General features: G+C 34.1%; 2 protein-coding genes across 2 annotated transcripts; one reads left to right on the top strand and one right to left on the bottom strand.

Annotated features, from left to right (window-relative positions):
* The first annotated feature begins 9,556 nt into the window (after positions 1–9,556).
* LOC132055393 (lysM domain receptor-like kinase 3) lies at positions 9,557–16,259 on the top strand. Its single transcript, XM_059447192.1, has 11 exons — positions 9,557–10,573; positions 11,818–11,886; positions 12,680–12,964; positions 13,629–13,774; positions 13,865–13,954; positions 14,065–14,170; positions 14,315–14,466; positions 14,555–14,652; positions 14,736–14,883; positions 15,334–15,441; positions 15,801–16,259. The coding sequence occupies exons 1-11, from the start codon at positions 9,970–9,972 to the stop codon at positions 15,963–15,965; spliced, it is 1,971 nt and encodes a 656-aa protein (XP_059303175.1). The 5' UTR covers positions 9,557–9,969; the 3' UTR covers positions 15,966–16,259.
* A 613-nt stretch (positions 16,260–16,872) lies between these two features.
* On the bottom strand, positions 16,873–19,550 carry LOC132055394 (clavaminate synthase-like protein At3g21360). Its single transcript, XM_059447193.1, has 3 exons — positions 19,106–19,550; positions 18,033–18,286; positions 16,873–17,396 (listed from the first exon to the last, which is right to left on the bottom strand). Exons 1-3 carry the CDS (start codon positions 19,466–19,468, stop codon positions 17,036–17,038), a joined length of 978 nt encoding a protein of 325 aa, XP_059303176.1. The 5' UTR covers positions 19,469–19,550; the 3' UTR covers positions 16,873–17,035.
* Between the last annotated feature and the right edge of the window lie 3,682 nt (positions 19,551–23,232).

The raw sequence follows: 23,232 nt of genomic DNA on the forward strand, positions 1-23,232 counted from the left end.
TCATTACAAAAACCCATTAAGAGAAAAACATAAACCCCCGCCGTGTACAAAATAAATTTTGTAGCTGAGCTCCTCCAAGGAGAGAGTTTGATTTATCCAACTCCCTTTTTGATAACAAGGCAGAAATCCCCGAGCCAGGCGACTTGTTAGTTTCGAATGAAGAATAAATTCGACTCTTTACGCTCGAGCTACAATCGGGCAAAATCTTTTCCCCACTAAGACGTGCATCTTTATGGCTTTATCGTCCTGAAGACGGATGCGACGGGAAGAAGTGGCATTAACATACTCAGTGTAATTCCACAAGTCGATCTGAAAGTAAGATGTAAGCAGACCTTAACACTAAATTCAATATTTAAAAAAAATAGTATAATAGATTTATAATTAATACTCATATTTGTTAAAACTTTAGTGGTTATTCACGATGCATATGTTCGTCTTGAAATTTTTGGGTCCAATTGGTCAAAGGGTTCATGTGTCTCTGAGTAATACTCATCTGAACCGAATATCTACGCCAAATCATGTAAACATATTACAGTGAAGTAATTTGATGATGTAAGAATGCATGTAAATTAATCATGATTCAATACCAAAAGTCTAGGTGGAAACGCATATCGTATGTTTTACTAACTTAGTATAAATACGGAGTGCAGATAAATTTTGCCTCCGTCTCTCTTAAAGCGTGCAAAAATCCAGTAGAGATTCCCAACTCCCCACCCCCAACTACCCATATTCTCACAATTTGCACCAAATACCTTCAAGTTAGCTTCCCACATTCCCACCCAATGATGACGCTTTGTTTTTTATATATACAAAAAAACTGCTACTCTAACGTCATAAAACTATAAAAGTCAATTGCTGCTTCTTCCAGCAAAAGTCTAAAATTTCAATGTTTTTTCTTTTGTGGCACATGGTTTCAAACTTTAATTCTCTAATTAGACTCAAAGCTTAAAATGTTGGATTTATAATTAGACTTTGGAGAAAAGGTAAAGGAAGACAGAACAATATGTAAAGTTTCAAAATGTTTACTTGTCTTGATAGGTTTAATTGTGTATCCACGTTTTGAAGTTTTAAAGTCTTTCACAACAATACATATGATAATCAGTTCTAGCTACTTACAACGATATAATACTTTTATACATCAGTTTTAACTTGCACGACTCTTTTAATAAGGTCCCACTATGTTCCCTTAGAAATTGTATTCAAAGTTACTTCATTTTGGCACTTGAAAATTTTACAAAATGAGTACATTATTCAACACATGCGGCGGCCGGCAACTGTTGTTGAGGGTCAATCTTGACATCATGCCCACGTCATTTTAACCTTTTTTTAAGGTCATTGTAACTTCTAAAAACAGACTCTCGCTCCTATTTGCCCGAACAAGCCCAGATTGTGGCCCAATTCAAAAGTTAAACGTGGGCCTAAATAGTTTTGAGTCTAAGTTCATGGAATACTCAGTTTTGGTCGTTTTAACCAGCCTAACTAATTTGATTTTGATGGTCAAGTTGACCAGCTTTTAAAGCCATCCATGTCCAAGAAAACAATGTGCTATTTGTCTTTCCAAGGGATATTATTATGAATAATTTAAGAGTTTAAGTAATATACACTGTCAATATAAATATTTCTTTACATTATCAGGTAATTTTTACCTGTTATAGCAGGTAACATATCTTATTTTTCAAATCCAATATTTTAAGAAAACTTATCAGTAGATATCTTTCGGATGACTGATGGTTAAAAAAAAAAGTTATTAATGCTCCAGTGTATAAATTTAAACTCACAATTTAATGGGAAAATTTCATAGTTTTTTATGCCAGAAGTAAAGTTGGGATAAGAAAATGAGAGGAAGTACAATACAGAGAGCCCATTGAGACGGGCATCCATCTGGCTGTTCATCCTTTTTGGGCCTTCTACTATGTATAATCGTTTTGCTGGCCCATCCATTCTGCTATTTTTTATTTTTATTTTAAACTTAAGAAAGCATGTTCTCCTAGTTGCTGCTTCTTGCTGTAGTTGTGCACCAAACTGGAAAAAAAATACAATATCAATTCGAGTACAAATGTTATAATGGTATTAGTAGTTATGTTAAGTAAGCCAAAGAAAATACAAGGGTGTTGAAAATGTCAAATATCAATCGATAATAATATGGGATGTCACGTACACACTTGAGATTTAGCTTTTTTACTCGCTTCGGATTGTGTGATATTACGAAACTACTTTAATATTAGGCCAAATAGTCAAGTAAGGAAATAAATAACAATAACAACTATGCTTCAAGCACAAACAAGTGAAAATCGACTATGTGACTCTTTATTTCTTCATTTTGTTGCCTTGAATTTGATGAAATTACTTTTCAAGATAAAACAAATGATTGATGGCCTACGTGAGTGTAAGTCATTTTAGTTATAACCGCTATAACTCATTGTATATCACTTGTTTTAATTAGCACAAAATTGTTATCTACTTTAATGCCAATACTCATAACGGTTGTAAGGATCTCTATACCTGCTTGTAATACTGTATGTTAATGTTCCTTTAAACCTAATCAAATGTAGGAAATGGATTAGTAATTTTTTAAAATGATAAAATCTTTTTAATAGCTGAGGATTGTGGTAACATTGGGGCCTAGTGCGCAAGGCGACAACAATTTAAATCTGGGAGCAAATGTGACTTTAAGGCATATTTTCTTGTACGACAAACTGCACTCTGTGTATTTTGAACGGACATGTCATTATTTAAATTAAAGTTGCTCTCGGAAAGTAGGACTCCTTTGTTAAACTAACTTTGTTCATTCCTTCTCTAGCTTAATAGTATAGCACATACAGCTAGCTCATGTCGGATAACCTTATAAAGCAAAATTCGTATTAATAATAATTTAATCATAGCAATTAGCATTGTGAAATGTATTCTGATTTTCCTGTGCCCCACATGCATGGAAATGGGCTTCCAGCGAATTTTCACATGCACACGACGTGGGCTTTGTCCCACATTTATAATCTTTTCTGGACTGCGTAACATTAAGCTGGCTAATCCCCTTTTTGTTCAAGTACTTGACAATTTGTCAATTGTAATTAAGAATATGAAAATGAAATGGGACTTCTTGGTTATTACCCTACCTACTCTTCTTTAATTATTATACTTTAAGTGGTAAAGCATACATGGAGCATGGACCATTTCCACTTTTAGGCAATCCTTTTCTGAGCATTTATTTCCCTTCTTCTGTCTTTAGCTTTTCAATTTTCTCCATCCAGCATGAATAGTACTCACTGTGATACTTAGTTCAAGACAGTATCACAACAAACTAATCTATATATAATATAAAGCTAGGAATAAAAAAGGTGATGTGGACTCTCTTGGCTCGTTGGTATTTATCTTTTATCTCATTTTTTTGGCATTTCTTATTTAATTAACTCAATTTACCAAATAAAATAATCAATATTCCATCTGCCATCATAATAAAGACTCCATATTAAATAGCAATTAGGTTATATATTTCACATTCCATAACAGTTTTCCCTAATTAATTACTATATTTCTAACAGTTTTTTACGTTTATTAATCCCTTACAATTGCACTGATAATTAATCCTTAATTATGCCTCTTAATATGCTTTGCACTATATATATAGATTGGAGTGATTCTTTGTACTTACTCTAATTTGCATGCTCTAACGTGTTTTCCGTAGTTTTTTTTTTTTTTTTTTTTGACAAGGTTATTGAAAATGAAGAGTTGAAGTTGATCTTCCTATCATATATAACGAGGTAATTTCCAAAGATACAATCCCAGGTATACCGATTAACCAGAACCTTTCTATTTACTGAACCTTCAAATTTGTCATTAGAACAAGCCTTTTCCTGTGTATCAAGTGTTTTATGTTCTTTCGCTGAACATTTTATGTTACTTTCTCTGTCCTAAAATATTTCCGTTGTTGTCTTTTAAATTGAGTTATATGAACTTTAAATATTTGTTGAGATGTATTTTTTCATTATATTATATATGACAATACAACTTATAGTATTTTTCGACCTATTTTGCACCCTCTCTTTTCTTTTGTTGATTTTGTTAATTATTCTCTATCATACAACGATAGTAATTAGTTGATCAACGAAAAGAAGATGATGGAAGGAAGGCAAAAGGTGGGGTTATATAAAATTCAGGGCTGTAACATCAACTTATTTTCATTCATCTTGATCCCTAGGTTTAGCTACGGGTTTATTGTAGTAGTTTAACACTAAGCGAAATCTGGAAGGGTCGACGTCATCTAAAAAGGCATCTATACATGTATGCCTCTTTAGCAATTTCAATGGACACTGCTTTGCTTGAAGATTTAAAGAGTGATACTAATTTGATAATTGTATCTATATTCTCTTATAGTTATTCTATTTTTAACTTTTTCATCACTCAATAGTATAAATTGGAAATAACTCTACAAACTCACACACACACACACAAAAAAAAAAAAAAAAAAAGAGACGGAATTAAGTATGAGGACGAAAGAAAAAAAATAAAATCATTTTGATAAGCTCCTGCACGTATAATAATTACGTATTTGCAGCTCCAATGATTTTTTTATTTTCTGAAGTGGAAATTTAAATGGTGGGAGAGGGGAGGCGCTAAAGAAATAGAGCGACACAGATATGAATTTAGTGTTTATTACCTCCGAAGTTCGAAACAAACTAACAAAGAATGAGTGCTTTAAAAATCCACATTCCATAATATGAATCTAATATTTCTTATTGTTGCTTAGATGACTAAATTTGCTTTGTAGACTTATAAATTGGTTCTTGAATATGCATACATCTTACTTTTGAGTATTTCAAAATAGTTGAAAAAAACAAGTCGAGATTGAATAGTTCAACTCATGGTACAAATATTATTCGGTCATGTAATTTTGCAAAATTATAAAAATCGATTGAAAGATGTAGGTGAATTTCGCCGAAGAAGAGTGGTTCAACTCCTAAAATCACTTAGTGTTTTCCTGTGTAAGTGTTGCCTGAAGAAAAAGACGAAGACATATGTATTGTAAGTGGTAATAACCTCACTTACAAAATGTGGTCAAATTTCTTATATGTAAATATTCTCAAAAAGTGAACTAAATCCGACTCAAATGAAAGTTTAATTATATATATGAATTTGAAATATTTATAATTTCACGAACACATTATAATTAATAAAGTAAGACAATTGTTTATAAGTTCAATCATCAATATAATTTTTCATGTCCGTGCTAATTTCACGAACACATTATAATAAAGAACACACATTATAATTATTTAGAAGTTCAATAATCAATACATTTTCTCCTACCGCGCGAAGCGCGGACGAATTTCCTAGTGTATATAATTAAGAGCTTTCAATCCACATTTAATGAATGATTATGAGAAAGTAGTACGAATTTATTAGATACTTCACGGCAACAATTCAAAAATATCCTTGAGCAAGATGCATATTGAAAATGATGGATGTGAGCACACTCACTATTTTTTAATTCAGTATAAATATATGGCAAATCTATTTGTAAATTGTAATGAATACTCACAGTATTTTTTTTTTCCACAAAAGAGTAGTAAATATAAATAAATAACTGTCATTCGGAGATTATTGATTTTGAAAATTCCACATCTGCCTTTGCTTGACTAGACCTGATTCTGTCATATGAAAATTATCGATTCCAAACTTCCAATTGAAATTCTCGTAATAATTTTTGGAAAAAGAAATTTGTGTCAATCAGGTGGTTGACATTTAATTAGATAGAGTAGTTAAAGGCGAAATTGACGGAGGAATCTTAAGCTCTTCATACATATGCTAAACAGCTTACATTTACTGTGGCTTAAAACAAATTAACATTTAACTTTTATTTAAAACTCATAATATTAATCATGTGCTGATCTGACCATTGCGTTGCGGCAACGTCGTTTGTTTGTTGTTTGCTATATCCACTGCTAGCTACTACTACTACTACTAACTTTTTGTCCTCTTCATCTTTGACCTGTTTGCTTGTTAAAAAAAAGTTATAATTTTACAACTGCCCCATTATTTCGTTCATCAAGCAACAACAAATAATCTAATGAAACCATGTGACAAGAGTGATTTTAGTAATTGCATAGTGAGTTACTTGAAAATTAACACCCATGAAATAACAAATCTATCAAATTTATACAGATTCATAGGTCAAAGACAAAAGAAAGATAAACAAAGGTTAGTGAAATATGGAACCACTTGTTTAATTATACACTCACGAAGTTGCAACAAATCAAGATTGTATTATTATGTCTAGAGACCACAAAAGTTAAAGAGCAAAAAGGGGAAAGTAATAATTATAAATCTAACTAAGATGGTGAAGTGAAGTAGAAGAAAAAGATACGCGAGTGCATCCGTGGGTTGTCCTTTCTCTTCCTGGCTAAAGTAATTTTACAGTTGTCTCCAGTCCACGTGCGGCCCTACCTTAGTCAAATTGACAAAGACCTTGGATGCCATTTTATCGGTTGGGACTTAGGAGAGAGATGCACGTATAAGTAGATGTTTGGACATCCAATTTCATGTTATAATTTCATATCATGAGATAAAATCAATATTTAGACATGAGATGAAATCACATGAGATAAAATTTCAAATCATCAAAAAAGACATGATTTCAAAAATTTTAAATGTAAAACTTGACTCATAAGTTTAAATTTTGTAAAAAAAGATGAAAAAATTTCAGTAATGTACAATTTAGCACACAAAATTACATTTGGGTAGTCATATTTTTAAATTACAAACCTATGACCCAACAAATTATGGCCGCAGCTTGTATATACAACATTATACAACAATATACAATATTATACAACAATATACAACTTTATACAACAATATACAACTTTATACACCTACTATAGATAATATATAAACCTTGTATAAAAATGTATAATAACGTATAAGAGGTGTTTATACACACTTCTACAGTGTTATGCAGTGTTATACAGTGTTTATACAGTCTTATACAGTGTTAAAAGTGTAACATAGTGTATGTGTTTTATATACACTTTACCCTTAAAAAAACACCAACATTAAAAAGAGATTTGGAAGAAAAAAAAATAACATCTTGGAGTTTGATATGGGGGGAAGGGGGGAGGGGGGTGGCTATCTCGGGTAATAATTTTTTTAAAAAAATGGGATGAAGGCTTAAAAATGTAAGAAAAAAAAACTATGGCCATTTCGGGTAAATACTTTACCCAAAATGCCATAGCGTGTTATTTTCCCAAAAAAGATCTATAAGTTAGCAGATATTTTTAACAATTACTCCCACCAACCATTACCAGCCTCATTAACTTCTACCAATCTTTATTTATGTGGAAAATTATATTAAATAATCGTTATATTAATATTCATGTTAAATTTTCCTTTTTATTGAACTAAAGTTTGATTAATTGATATTGTATTTTTTAGAAAGATCTTCTAGTAGCGTATTAATTTTATTTGAACTATGACTCGCTCAACTAAGATCTATTTAAAAAGAAAGTACTCTACTAAGATTTCTTTCATTTTTTAAATTCAACTCAAATTCTATAATTAAAGAGTAAATGAATTTATATACTCCAGCGCAACTCTTTGTAGTAGATGTTATTCTTCAAACCCAACACATACTTCCCCGTTACGCATATAGCCCAAAAAATACTGAGACAGAGTCAAACTTTTAATTTAATTTTATCTCGTTTAGATTTTAATTTTTAAATATAATTTAGACAAGAAGTATTTTTATTACTCCCTCCGTCCCAAAAAGATTGACATTTTTCGCTTTTCGAGAGTCAAACGAGTTGTTCTTCGATCTTAAGTTTTTCATACATCTTTTAAATATTTTTAATTATTAATTATGGTGACTTGTAATATTTTTTTACGTAATTTTTATATATGTAAATCTTATTTCAAAAAAATAAAATATTTTATGTTAAATCACACTGTCAAAATTAAAATATTTAATTCTCAAAAAGTGAAAAGTGTCAATTTACTTGGGACAGAGGAAGTATAACTTTATATATAAAAAGTATATGAAAGAAATAATTATTTGACTTTTCAAATAATAATGACATCATACAAAAGCGGAACATAGAGAGTATTTTTTGAAAAAATAAATGACTCTTTTCTCGATAATTGTTCTTAAATGTTATTATATATAACTAGGATTTATAATACTTTTTCAATTAATTTTTGATTAAACAAGGGTGAGGTCACGTTTTTACTTATCGTGGCAAGCGGTAAAAATGCTAGGAATTATAATAGGAGTAGTGGTTATCGCGGTGAAAATTGTAGAGAATTGTGCGGTTGACACGACTCACGAGTCTGTCGGTCACCGGGCAGTTGAAAGTCAAGTCAACGATTTATTTGCTCGGACGAGTCAGCCGTCAAGTTTGATCAAATTGCACAAATTTCCCTTCAAATGGATTGATCTTTAATTTTATCGTTTACCAATCAAACTTATGCCCGGTGGACATAAGTTTGAAGACAAAAGTCATGCGGCATAATTTGTGAAATATTATCATGTAAAAATATAAATTTACGATTCATAAAAAAGTTATCCCCGTCCCAAAATAAATATCATCTTAACAAAAAAATAAATTGTCTAAAACGAGTGTCACCTTAGAAATTTAAGACAAATATTGACAGGTGTTTTCAAAATGAGTTCTTTTTAATATTGCTCGATTCTAAATAAATATCTGATAAACATGAATAGTTTAGTAAACTTCATATTATATTTATTAATTTATTAATGGATATAATTTTTATTAAGATAGTACTTATTTTGAGACGGAGAAAGTATTTGCTATGAGGGGAAAAATTGAAGAACCAATACAAAATAGGGCCAAAAGTGCAAATGACCCCGTCAAGCTTTGATGGTGCAAAGATCGGCGATCCTTGAAGGAGAGATTTTTTTTGGCGGCAAGGCAAACTATGTGGTACATGTACTTGGGGAGTGGACCCCAAGTACTCTTTTACTTGCACAGCTCTCGCAACTTGTGCTTTCCTTTTCCCAAAACAAGTCATTTTCTTGTTTTTAATCTCTGATGCTCATTTCCACTTCTGGCCCTGCCAATATTTAACTGGTAACATCTCATACAAAAATTAAATTTAGAACCAAGAGGTTAAGTTTCCAATTCAGTATAGTAAATTTCAACTTGCTTGAAATTGCAAAGTAATTACAACAATAACAATAACAATAACATATTCATTGTAATTCAACTAGTGAATTTTGAGGAAGGTAGGATGCACGCAAAACTTATTCCTATCTTTGTAGACAGTGAAAAGATTATTTTTTATAGACCTTCAGCTTAAAGAAAGATAAAACTTGCAACGTAATTTTGATTATTTTAATACGATAATAATAACGGAAGTTAAAAAGGATTTGCTCTTTTAACTGTATAAAGCTGGAAAAGATCAAGATTAAGATAAACCCCAAATAAAGAAGAATGAAAAATTATGATTTATGTAGTTGACTTAAACTAGTAATTGTTGTATCTTTAAAACAAGATTCTTGGTCATTTAAACGTTGGCTACATAGACAACGTTGATTCCTTTAGCTTTCTTGAATGTGTTCATTCTTACAGAGTACTAAATGCCATATTTAATGTTGATTAGTCACTAACTCGATAGTGCAGTTTAGTCAGTGGAAAAAAATGATATCCATTTCTCTGAAAAATCTCAGGGTGATTTGTCTCTCTTCCCATATTTTTTGCTTTTTGGTTGTTTTTGCAGTCTCAGATTAGTTACCAGTCACTGAATCAGTATTAAGTTTCACTAAATACCTTGTTTTCAACCATTACAATACAACCCCCCACCAACATAACAAAATGTTATGTTCTCTTCTTCTTCTCTCTACTTCTTTCTCTTAAGATTCAACTCGTTGCAATTCTTTTTCATGTTTTTCTTTAAGTTTTTGATCAGTTTCCATTGACCCATTTCACTAAATCTATCAAAGATTCGATCTTTATTACAATGGATCATATAAAATCAACATTTCTTGCAATACTTTGTCTGTTCACCATTTTCAAGATTGTCCCTTTTTGTCAATCATACCCTACTCCATCAAACTGTACTGACACTGGTCGTTTGTGTACTTCTTTCTTGGCATTTAAACCCACCAAAGAACAGACCCTTCCAGTGATCCAAAGCATGTTTGATGTGTTACCAAATGACATAACTGTGGAAGGAAATGGTAAAGGTTATGTCTTTATAAGAAAGAACTGTTCTTGTGCTACTGGGATGAATATGTATTTGACAAACACAACATTTACTGTTAGAAAGAACAATGGATCTGTGTATAATATTGTTGTTGATGCTTATGATGGGTTGGCTTATTTTCCAACTAATTTTACAAGGGAAGCTAAGAAAGGAGCAGTGGTTTCATTGAAGCTCATATGTGGATGCTCAAGTGGGTTGTGGAATTATCTCATGAGTTATGTGATGACAGATGATGATACTGTGGGGTCTTTGTCTAGTAGGTTTGGGGTTAGTATGGATAATATTGAGACTGTTAATGGAATTGCCAATCCTGATAATTTCACTGTGGGATCTTTATACTATGTGCCATTGAATTCAGGTATGAGTTTCTTTTCCCTCTTGTGAAGCCTGTTTTGTCTTTTTTCAAATCCAAATGTGTTTCAGTATTTTGATTTAGGATGATTTAGAAGCTTCTTGATTAATCAAATTGTGTTGGTTGTAGAAATAAGTGAGATTGAATTTTGAACTTTTAGTTGCTGAGGAAGATTATTCAGGTTTTTCTTTCTTTTTTGTTTGTTTGTTGGGGGTGGGGGAGGAAGATACCAACTTATGTTATAATTAGGTCCGGAGAAGATCATCGACTACCTAATGCTTGCATTCAATAGTGAACATGAGAACACTGTTCAAGACATCTAAAAAGCTCTAGACTTTTTGCACTAAATAGTGAAAGTTGTTTAAAGTGGATGTAATGGGAATTAGCGTGGCAACCCTTGGGGCATGGCCAAAATCAGTTGCCTCTGATCACTTAAAGAGTTTGGATTGATTGTGTCAAGGGAAATGCGTATCTCGATGGATAAAATGTCCTATAGAATACATCATATAGTATATTAGTTTCAACGATACATCCAACTATAAAGCAGAATAATTTTATCACATGACTTGTAAGCGTTAAGGAGGACCTGGTATGAAGATGAACATATGGGCACTCTTATTGTGCCGTTTTATCTGCATAAGAGATCGCATGTGTTTAACTAAATTTAACTGTTCTGCATGAAGATTGCTGAAGTATAACTGAATGATGTAGGTAATAGTTTTTTATTTCTTCAGCAGGAAGTATAGGCCATTAGTATAATAACCATTCCTTAAAATGAAGTTTTCTTTCTGTGAATATAGCAGGACGCTATGTGACTCCAACTGCTCTCCTATAAAGTCGTGGATATCTAGGTTAAATTACTAAGATATGGTCCTTGAATATTATGAAAGAGCATTTATTTTTATTTCCACTTAAACATATATCACCTAGCGGAGCAGTTATATAACCAGTGTTTTAAGAGGAAATTTTATGTGGTTGCTGATACTGAATTCTGATCCCCCCTAAATCCTTGGTGATATTCTTTCCTTCACTGGATGGCTTGATAAGAAAAGTGAGAGGAATATGCTCTTGACAGACTTAAGTCCCAATTCTGCTTTTGCTACTTATGTTTAGGTCCACTATTATTCTTGATTGTGAAGGACTTTGCGAGGCTCAATAACTATCTTGCATTTACTCATAGTCAATAGCTTTCCTAATAAGCCTATTTTGGTTTAGAAGTACTTTACTTTAACGACTTCGTGTCTGTTCAGTTCCTGGTGACCCATATCCTGACACCGTTCCTGCTCCTGCTCCGGCACCTGCTGTTGCTGATATTTCAGGTAAGAAAGATAGTTTCTTAATAGCTTATGGGCGTTCTTATTTTCTTGTTGGTTGTATGTTTTCCATCTTAATATCACTCAAGGACGATGTTCATGTGTAGTTTTACACACAAGCCAATAGATTTAACTTTATAAGAGTCATGGCATGGCATGTTTTTGTGCCCTTTTTTTTTTTGTTAGTAGTTCCGCGAGGCAATGCCTGCCGAAATCTCTGTCGGTGGAACAAGAGAACTTCCTTTGCGAGCTGATCCAAGAGTTTGATTATCATTCGGCGAGCTATTCTCTGTTATTGCAATGAAAAATATAGACTTCTATCTGAATATAAGGTTTCGTCTTGGCATTCAACTGAATTTATCTTTATTCTATCACCAATTGTTGGCTGCGTAAATTTTTTATTCATCTTTCAGTTTTATGTATACCCTATGTTATATGGTAAGTGTCAAGCTATTATATTTCTTTTATGAGATGTGTTCAATATATCATTGTATTTTTCCTTCTTTCATGACACTTTTGAGTTTGCAAAACAAATCCACTATAAAGTCATACTTCCCTGTCAGTCATATCCTCAATTTATCTATGCAGTAACTTTGTAATTCATCTAATTTGAAATGCTTTACTTTCAATGATTTGCTAAGTTCTTTTCAAGCTATGGTTGTTTTCTCAATTAAAGATGAAAATCCTCAGAAGTATTTCAGGACTCCATATCTTAATGGACTTTTCTACTGTAGATGTGTTTTAGATGGTTACCTTTCTGTTGCAGTAAATAATCTCCAAGGTTCAACTGTGTCTGCAGGAGTTGTGGAGAATCATAAAAGTCATGCTATTTACTGGTGGATAATTGGGGGTTTGGGTGCTGGTCTTCTCTTGATTGCCGTCATTCTTGCTTTTGTTTCGTGGAGGTCGTCAAGATGTTTTTCCAGCACTGAGAGAAGTCACACAGCTGGTTCCAATGAGAAGATTTCTCATAAGTTCCAGATTCTTCGAAATACAAGTTTCTGCTGTGCATCAGGAAGGTACATAGGGGACCGGCAAGAACCGAATGGAGAATCTAGTGACCAACAGATGAATATTCCAAAAGGTCAGTACATAGGCATGCATGCTTTTGCTCTTTTAATATTACCAAAGATCCTTCCTGTTAAATTCCTTCAAAACTTTATGCGTGAGACCAAGTCACTTGCTTCTTATATGTATTACAATGTTCCGGCACGTGTTCTAAAAGCATCAAGCAAATCATAAGCCACTCCTGTTATAGTCCTCCTGCTAGAGGGGGGACGGGAAGTTGGGAAAGAAGAAAAGGAGTTTGGTTCTTTATTAATCTTTATGTAAACATATCCTTGAATCCATTTTCTGATGGAAACATAAAACTAAAACAAAGTTATTCTATAATACTTCTGAAAGTGATAGACATGACATTGATCAAGTTATCGTAGTCAAATAGAAAGCAAATAAGCCATGGATGTCAGATAAGCTCTCAAAAGTTAAATAATATTGCTTTTGGAATTGAACTCGAGTTGTTATAGCTGGGATAAGTTGAAATTGCCAAGCCTATGCTGGCCTTAGTCCTTACTCGCTTCGCAATGGTGTGCCACTATGCTACAGGTCGTTTGAAAATGTACCATAGAAATTTTTCACCTTTTCTCATAATGGCGCATAAAGTGTGTAGAATGGTTTCAATATCGTGCAGGACTTCTCAATATAATAATTGACTATTAATTAATTGACTTTTTTTGTGCGTCCTGCAGTTATAGGGACTGATGTCTTTGACATGGAAAAACCTCTTGTTTTCGCCTATGAAGACATTCTATCTTCTACTGATGGATTTTCCGACTCCAATCTGCTTGGTCATGGAACTTATGGTTCTGTCTATTACGCCATTCTCCGCAACCAGGTTACTTCTCTCTACCTTACCTATATTGAATGGTTTCCTGTCAACATGGCCTATTAACTTACTTATTACTTTGGAATGTTAACCTTTCAGGAAGTTGCAATTAAAAGAATGACTGCCACGAAAACAAAAGAATTTACTGCCGAGATGAAAGTTTTATGTAAAGTTCATCATCTGAATTTGGTAATGAATACTGAATTTCACTGCAGCATCCTGAGTTTTTGTTTTGGAGCTTGATGATAGTGCTCCATCAATTCAAAATTTGACTCCTGTCTTGGTATTATTTTGTCAAGGTAGAATTGATCGGTTATGCAGTCAGTAATGACGAACTATTCCTCGTTTATGAATATGCCCAGAAGGGCTCTCTTAAAAGCCACTTGCACGATCCTCAGAACAAAGGTGCACATCTTGAAGATAATCACCAAGCTTAGAATTTATGCGTGGTGTATATATACCTTTTTTCCAGTTGTTGCTATGGAAATGCCTCACTAATGCTGTATTTTGGTGAAAATGCTAGATGATCTGACCTCTTATTTTGTGTAGGCCATACACCTCTCTCTTGGATCATGAGGGTCCAAATTGCACTTGATGCTGCTAGAGGTCTAGAATACATTCACGAGCACACCAAGCCGCATTATGTGCATCGAGATATAAAGACTAGTAACATCCTGCTTGATGATTCTTTTAGAGCAAAGGTTGTAAAGCAATTTTGGTGCCGGGATTTTCTCCTTTATGCGCGTCTTTTTTCAAACTCAAATTCTCATTGTGTTTGTTTTGCAACAGATTTCAGATTTTGGTTTGTCAAAACTTATGGGGATAACTAATGATGGAGACGCATCTGTAACACGAGTTGTTGGAACCTATGGCTATGTAGCTCCAGAGTAAGCACATAACCAACAATAAGTAATAACACAAACTGAAACTTGCTTCTCTCTGATTTTGTTTGTTTCTCTTGCTGTTGCAGATATTTGAGGGATGGCCTGGCAACTAAAAAGACTGATGTGTATGCATTTGGTGTTGTTCTTTTTGAGATGCTGACAGGGAAAGAGGCCGTCACCCGGACTGAAGGCAATGTGATGAAAACTGCAGAAAGACGTTCCTTAGTGTCCATTGTAAGTCTTATTGCTCACAAACTGTTCAGGCATGCTCCCTTATGGATTCGATTTCCCAACATTGCCACTTCTATTCTGTTATGTGACTAAAAAACATGAAAAAAATCAATTTTATCATTCAAATTCATGAAAGCTCTGGAAAATGTTTTGGCATCCATCATGCATGGTCAACATATTACTAGATGTCACCTATCTGGCATCTTTATCAAATCGGGATGTTTACTATTCTCTGGTTTAGGATTAGTTCATCAACTTCCTAAATGCTCTACTTTATAGAAAAATTCAGAAATTCCACAAATTTATTGTCTATTGTTATGTACATAGCTATATTATTGGACCCGATCTACATATTGGTATACATAATGTGTATGCCTAAACATACATATTTTACACACTTACATGCACACTATAAATCGATTATTGGCAGCGATTAATGCTATATAATTGCAGATGCTGTCAGCTCTGAGGAACTCACCCGACTCTACTAGTATGGCAAGCTTGAAAGACCAGCTGGATCCCAGTTTGATGGATTTGTACCCTTCTGACTGTGTTTTCAAGGTAAGTTACAGCTTAACTATTATATTTGGCAACTTCTTACTCACAAAAAAAAAAAAAAAAAATTATGTCTGTCAACTTTCTATCAGTTCAAGTTGTGCCTCATCTACATTGAAACGGGACAATAACGTACATAGAATTGGTAGGGAATCTAACTTTCTCAATTGGTTTAATTAAAATATTAGACTGAACAGATAGTTTAAGATTAAAAAAATTGCCCTCACACTATCAATCCCAAAAACAAAACAAAAAAGGTTCTTGATACTGTTCTTAGCTATTATCAGCTGAGTGACATCGGTGATTGATTTTCTAATGAGATTTCACGACTTATTTCATTGTGTCCTCCATGTTTACTTTGGTAGGTGGCTATACTGGCTAAGCAATGTGCGGATGATGATCCAATATTGAGACCGGACATGAAGCAAGTGGTGATTACGCTTTCACAAATACTGTTATCCTCTGTGGAGTGGGAAGCAACTCTTGCTGGGAACAGTCAAGTGTTCAGTGGCATTGTGCAGGGAAGATAGGTCATGAGAGTGGTCTGTCTCAGAAAACTAAGCAAAGCACTTTCATCGTTTTTCCATATGCTAGGTGTTGCCTTGCATCCTCATCATACATATATAATGTACATAGTTATCATTGGAGTCAATCTTCTCCATTTTACCAGTCCAGTCACTTTTGTCTTATCATTCTTTCTCATGTATCTTTTTTATGTACTGAGTAATTTCTCATATAGCGGATTTTCTTTTTCTTTTTTGATATAATTTCCGGGAATTTAAGCTGCAGTTTTGCAATTAATATATTGTAAAAGTTTTCATTTATTACCCGAAATGTTGAAGCTCCTTCCATTTTAATGCTTGCAGATTGTATATTTTACAATGGTGTGTTCTTGTTTAATATTTTTATAGTAGTTTAAACATTTAAAAACTTAAATGCCGTCCTTAGGGAAACACCTAAAATGTGTTACCGCTTGCCAATTTTAGGAAGTTGGCCATTTCTTACATAATGTGAAATACCATATATCATCTTCACTCTTCAGGAGAAGAAGCTTGGCAAGGTTGAGTTTAGACACTTTATCCTAAGGTCTAATGTAAAGGTTATTGGATTGGTTCATATAATATTTTGGTTACATTCTATATCCAAGGCAATTGGCTCAGACCAGCATTGTGGATTAATAGAGTTGGATGAACTCGTAGGGATGGGAGGAGACAGTGAGTGTGCAATGCCACTTATGAAACCTCTTTCCCTACTATTTCTTAATTTTCAAGAAATTTGTTTCAATTTAGAAAAAAATTCAAAACATTTTGACCAACCAATCATGGGAAGATTAAAAAACATTCTTGTCCTCCATACAAAACACATCCTACATCTTCGACAGTAGGGCCTTGGGATGTATGTTGTAGTGACTAGCTGGGGTTCTCCATGCATACAAGATAACAAAACTATAAAAATTACCATCACAGTTTCCATAAAATGGATATTAGAGAAAGAAAATAGGAAGTTCTTCAAAATCTATCCATAGAGAGGACCAAATAGAAGACAGACTACTACAAACATCAGACAGGAAATTTCATCCCTATATTCTTTAGGATTGATTCTACTTGCAGAGTGAAGCTAATACACGACGAGGTGGGATGAAAGATTTCCTGGAGTGAAGAACAGCCAAATTATCAATCAGCAAGACATCACCTTTCTTCCATGGAATCGCAACACTTTCATCCTCAAGGATGCTTAAACAATCATGTACAACTTCAGCAGGCAAAGGCTGACCATCTCCAAAAGTGACTGCTTTCACAGGATCATTTCTAGCATCTTTCCATCCAGTATAAGCAGCTACCATGCTATTGAACCATATTTTCTGCTTCCTTTCTTGGTTGAATTTGATGCCTGGTATAGGTCCCATTACAGTTTTAACTCCATCTTCTATCCATTCCAGCTTCATCCCTAACTTGGCAGCCCTGTTTAATATCATGCCAGGCAGACATTGTAACAATCATCAGGCATTGGGTTTCATAACAACATTAGCAACCCATTGACCTTCATCCTGTGGTGTGTTTGGCATGAAGGAAAATATTTTCTTGAGTGCTTTTTTTACTTATTTTCTAGTGTTTGGTAAGTAAGCAAAAAAATATCATCCAAGAACATTTATGAAGGTGGAATAGGGCGGAATGGGGGTTCGGGGGTGGCAGTGGAATGGTCAAGGGGTGGGGGTTGAGGGCATTGGGTGGGTGGGGAAGAGACAACGAACTTGGAATGTTAACTTATGGAACTTGTTTTCCCAACTTCCATTAGGGAAGTTTTTTTCCTCAGTTTCAAGGAACTTGTTTTCCTAGAGAAAGCGTTTTCCAAAACATTTTGACCAACCAAACATGAGCAAATTGGAAACATTTCCCAGAAAATGTTTGCTCCATACCAAACACACCCTAAGAGTTAAACTTTTGCATCATTACTGCTAGATTTCAAGCCAATTAAGAACACAGATAGTGCAACAAAAGGTACAAGTTAACTCATCTAGCTACTAAAATAGTGAAAGATATGTTTTTTTAGCAACTTAGAAACAAGCTGAAAAGAAAACAAAGGAGCAAAGTACAAACCTCTCTTCAGCCACACTTTTGTCTTTGGTTAAAAATGTAGACTTCCAGCCTCGGCCAATTGGGGAAGAAGGATCATCATCTTCTCCTAATACCCTTATATACATTAAGCCATGCTCTTCCAATCGCTCAACAAACTCAGGGTACTTATTCTTCATCTTCTCATATACAACATGACTCAGGACTATAGGAGTTTCTCCCCCACTTCCAGGTTCCACATCACAAAAGAAAAACAACTTTGATGGATACTCGGGAACCTACTCCAAAATAAAAATGCTAAATTTAACATCCAATAGATTAACTAAATAAAAGAACATTGTCTTGATCTTATACGAGAGTGAAAAAGGTTTTTGTTTTTCTTTATATAAAGAGTTTAAGTTACATATACCATCAGATTAAGTAATTTTTACACCATCTGGAATCTATTGTACCAGTAATCTTACAAATCCCACACATTTTAAGGAGATTTAACTATAGATATCTTTTGACTGGCCTATGGTTGACCTAATAGTGTAAAAATCTTTAATTTGACGTAGTATATAACCTAAACTTTTGTATAAATAGTTGATTAAGAGCTATCTACTACTTCCTCTATCTCAAATATTTGTCGTGATTTCTAAAATAGTTGTCTCAAATTATTTGTCATTTTAGAAATTTAAGATAAAACCAATTACAAGTACTATGTTTTTTCTCATTTTACCCTTAGTAATAATTGTTCTTGAAGACTACAAATACCCCAAGTTGACACAAAAATAGATTAAATATTCAATGAATAGAAATTTAATCCTATATCTTAAAAGGCATAAATAAGGTTAAAATAACCAAAACTCCATCCTAATTAATAGTATTTCTTAAGGGGCGTGTAAAAATGATACACGACTAACAATTTAAGACTTAGGGAGTACTAGTAATTGTTTTTACAAGCCTTGATTTTATAACCACCAATAATTCAATCAATTACACACCTCAAATTCAATCAAGGCACAATCTTTTTTATCCATTCTGCTCTACAGGATTTAATAGAATAGCAAAGGACAATATATATACAAGTAAAGTACTAGTGATAGATCATATACCTGAGCCATTTCATGATGAAAGGGAATTTTTTGATCAGGTGGGGACTCATTAGAGGTGAAAACACGACCAACAACATTGGTACGAGGAGCAGCACCACCCACATACGGCAGTTCCTCGTAGCCAAAAGCTTCAACAACATCGTTAAAGTCTGATGCTGAGTTCACAGGAAATCCCCTGAAAAGAATAGCCCCAGATTGATGTAGAAGTGACCCAATCCATGGTTTTTGTTCTTTAATTATCTGAGGTAGTTGTGATTTAGTATGATCAGTGTTTGGGTTTGGAGATAACACAGCAGGGAAAGGAACTCCATTAAAGAACTTCTGTTGAGGTATTACAACTTGGGTTAACAAATTTTCAGGCATCTTTTTCGAAAATGATGTTGGTCTCTCTGTGTTTGTTTTAGCAATTATTGAGCAATGGTTGAGTTATGTGATGTTTATATATGGAACCGTGCAGCGTCACGGCTGTGCAAGTCTTTTTGTCTGGATATACTTGTTTATATGACCACAAAATACGTCCATATTCATTGAAAGCGAGTTATGGAAATCTTGACTTTTTTAAAATACTCCCCCTTCCCCTATATTTGTCCATATTCATTTTATTCGTTGCTAGCTCAACTTAAGCTATACATGTTTGAGTCTTCAACCACTTGGGGCAGAATTTTCAAATCTACTCCATCTGTCTCAAATTAATTGTCATAGGGAGAGAGAGAAGAGAGTTTGACTATCTTCCAAACTGAATTGGATTTAGATTAATATTTAAAAACTATATGAAAAGTACTACAAGTTGTAATTATTCTCATATTAGTATGATAAACTAAATACATATTAAAATGTTTATCTTCACTGACTATCGAGAAGCGAAACATGACAACTAATTTGTGATTGCGGAACAATTAGTATGAAAATGTTGGCACGTGTAGGTATGAAAAGGATTTATTGATACACTTGGGCGTATGAAATTTCTCTCCACCCAAATTTATGTCATGTAACTCGCCATATTTCAATTTTTTTTTTTTTTTTGTCTATTTCAATACGCTCACCAAACTACCAATATTCTTTTCTTTTTTTTGAGGTGTAAATTGTGTCTTCCTCTTATAACGTTTGGTTTCAAAATATTCTTACTCTAACTGTCCAATGAGAATTATAATAATTATTAACAAAAGAGAATATGGTATGGGCCAAAAAATATATTTTTCCAAGGCAGAAGCGATGCAATAATGGTGTTAGTCTCCTTTTATTTCATTTTTTTGGGCGGATTGTCCTTCTTTTGGGGTGGTCTTTAATTTTGCCCCTCAAATTGATGGTCTTTAATTTTTGTCCTTCGCCTAATATTCCGAGTTTCTAAATTCGAACCTCAGCTCAGTAAAAAAAAGAAGGAATATCGTAAGACAGAGGTTTGGATTCGCAAGACAGAATTTCGCCTTCAAAACTCTGTCTTAATGCAAGATTTCGCCTTCAAAACTCTACCTTAAGTTAGAGTTTGAAACTCTGTCTTGCGATTTTTTTTTAAAATTTTTGACCGGGGGTTCAAACCCGAAAGCAAGGGATTTTTAGCGGCGGGCAAAAATGAAAGACCACCAATTTGAGGGACAAAAATTAAAGACCACCCAATGGGCTAGGGCAATCCTGTAAATTGCCCCTTTTCTTTCACAGTAGTGTTTATTTTCCTCTCCCTCCCACGCCACCCACCACCCCCCCCCCCACCAGAGGGCACCAACGCCCCTAATAACTATGTATAGCAATCTAACTAGATAAGGTGAAATGAACTAACGGGCTAAACTTACTTCTAACTATGCAGTCAAACTGAACTGGATAGAAGATTTGAGGTCAAATTAAATGAGTAAAATTTTACATCCACTATGTGTTTTTATTAAATTATATTATAAATATTAATTTATTACAATAAATTTTCTCATTGGATCATAAGTTGATGCTAGAATGAATGCAAAAATTAATTATATTTTGTGATAGCAATATATAGAGAGGAGATGAGATCGTCGGGTCATCAACAATTCTTATCTTTTATCCTTTAGATAGAATTTGAGTACTTAACAGACTAATAGGGTCCAAAATCAACTATTCATTCAATGTTGCTATGACCGGAGAACACAATTGCCAACCAAGACACAAATGCTTTTTTTTTAGTTCAGTAGGAGTTCTAACTCGTGTACCAGTTATAGCTTCTTCATGCGTAGGTGCTTGGTTCGCTTAATGACGTCGTGTTAATATTTGATTTGAATATTATCTTTAAGTTTGAAACGCCTCATCTAATTAATGGTACAGCTCAGGTATTTACGAACAAAAATAGAAGAAAATTTAGCTTGCCTAAAGAACAAATATGAAGAATTGCTCTTGAACAGCTTACTCTAGTAACAAATTTAGAAGGAGAAAGAAGAGTTTATTGATCTTAGTATTCAACTTGGATGATTACAATCAATGAATAACAACTACTTATGTATTGGGGAATTTGGGATTTTTGGGGGGGCAAAATCAGTTTCCAAAAGTTAGTTATCAACTAACTTGACAGGCTGGTCTAACTAATTCCTCAGTCACGTGTCCGGCATGTGACTACTAACTAATTACTCAACTAATTGCTTATTAATTGGAATTAACTAGAAAATGGAAATGTAACTAAAAAATGAAAATGTATTACAATAGGGTCGTATCAACACCCCCCCCCCCCCACCCCCAATAAACAATCCTTGTGCTCAAGGATCGGGGTTAGGAAACCGCCGCAAAATGTGTGAGAATCCTCCCAAGTGCTATCCTCCTCTGCAGCACTGAACCACTTAATAAGCCATTGGGCAACAACTCTTCCATGGTTCTAAATCAATCTCCTGTCTAATACAGCTTTAGGAGTTAGGAGCGCATGACCTGAGTCTGAATGAAAAACAGGGAGGGTAGCTGAAGCAGACTGAGAACCAAATTTCCTCTTTAGTTGTGAAATGTGAAAGATAGGGTGGATTTTAGCATCCTCAGGTAAGTCCAAGGTGTAAGCAACCTGACCAACCTTGGCAGTGATCTGAAAAGGACCGAAGAATTTAGCTGAAAGTTTCTGAAATGTGTGAGATCTATGGGATAGTTGTATGTATGGTTGAAACTTGATATAGGCCCGATCACCAATGTCATAGCTCCCGTCTGTCCTCTTTTTATTAGCTTGTGATTTCATTCTGCATTGAGCCTTAGTCAAACAAGCTTTGAGAGTCCTCAATGTAGCTTTTCTAGTAACCAAACTCATATTAACAACATCTATAGCGAGAGTCAAATGCCATATAGGAGGAGGGGGGTGGTTTCCACCATACACGCTTCATAACGAGTCATTTTTATCGAGGAATGAAAAGTGGTATTATACCGCCACTCAGCCAAGGGCAACTACTTAGGCCAGTCTATAGGCTTCTCAAAGGTCAAGCATCTCAAATACCCCTCCAAACACCTATTAACCACCTCTGTCTGACCATCTGTTTGTAGATGGTAGACAGTAGAAGTCAAAAGTGACACCTTTTGGAGATGAAAAAACTTCTTCCAGAATTTCCTTGTGAAAACAACATCTCTATCAGACACAATAGATCTTGGCATCCCATGCAATCTAAAAATTTCATTCATGAACAATTGAGCTACATCCAAAGCAGTATAGGGATGTTTAAGAGGTGGAAAGTGGGCAACTTTGCTCAGTCTGTCCACTACTACAAAGATCACCTCCTTTCCTGCAACCTTAGGCAGATCCTCTATGAAATCCATAGATATGTCCTGCCAAACACCAGCAGGGATAGGTAGAGGTTGTAAGAGACCAGGATAAGCTACATTCTCCCCTTTACATTTCTGACAAACATCACACTGTCTCACAAAAGCATAAACATCTTGTTTCATCTTTTCCGAAAAAATCTTCAGTTTTTGTGTGCCTTTGATCCTGCAGTTGACCCCCAACAGCCCTCATGATAAAATGCTAGTAGTTTCTGCCTTATATCAGATCCCACCATCAACTTGTCCTTCCTAGTTAAGATGACAATGATATTTATAGTAAGCTTTGTGGCAAGATCACTTGAATAGTTTGAATTAGTTTCAGCAGGATAGGATCTTGTACCCATGATTGTTTCACTTCCTCCAACAAGTTGTCTTGAACTCCA

Source organism: Lycium ferocissimum, chromosome 5 (assembly GCF_029784015.1).
Source record: "Lycium ferocissimum isolate CSIRO_LF1 chromosome 5, AGI_CSIRO_Lferr_CH_V1, whole genome shotgun sequence".
Taxonomy (NCBI): domain Eukaryota; kingdom Viridiplantae; phylum Streptophyta; class Magnoliopsida; order Solanales; family Solanaceae; genus Lycium; species Lycium ferocissimum.

Excerpts from the sequence above, each read along its gene's own strand:
- LOC132055393 (XM_059447192.1), top strand. The coding sequence starts at position 9,970 with ATGGATCATATAAAATCAACATTTCTTGCAATACTTTGTCTGTTCACC. Across the intron at positions 10,574-11,817 it reads CTATGTGCCATTGAATTCAG|TTCCTGGTGACCCATATCCT; the intron begins GTATGAGTTTCT and ends GTGTCTGTTCAG. Across the intron at positions 14,653-14,735 it reads TATGGCTATGTAGCTCCAGA|ATATTTGAGGGATGGCCTGG; the intron begins GTAAGCACATAA and ends TTGCTGTTGCAG.
- LOC132055394 (XM_059447193.1), bottom strand. The coding sequence starts at position 19,468 with ATGCCTGAAAATTTGTTAACCCAAGTTGTAATACCTCAACAGAAGTTC. Across the intron at positions 18,287-19,105 it reads TTCATCATGAAATGGCTCAG|GTTCCCGAGTATCCATCAAA; the intron begins GTATATGATCTA and ends ATTTTGGAGTAG. Across the intron at positions 17,397-18,032 it reads AAAAGTGTGGCTGAAGAGAG|GGCTGCCAAGTTAGGGATGA; the intron begins GTTTGTACTTTG and ends GATATTAAACAG.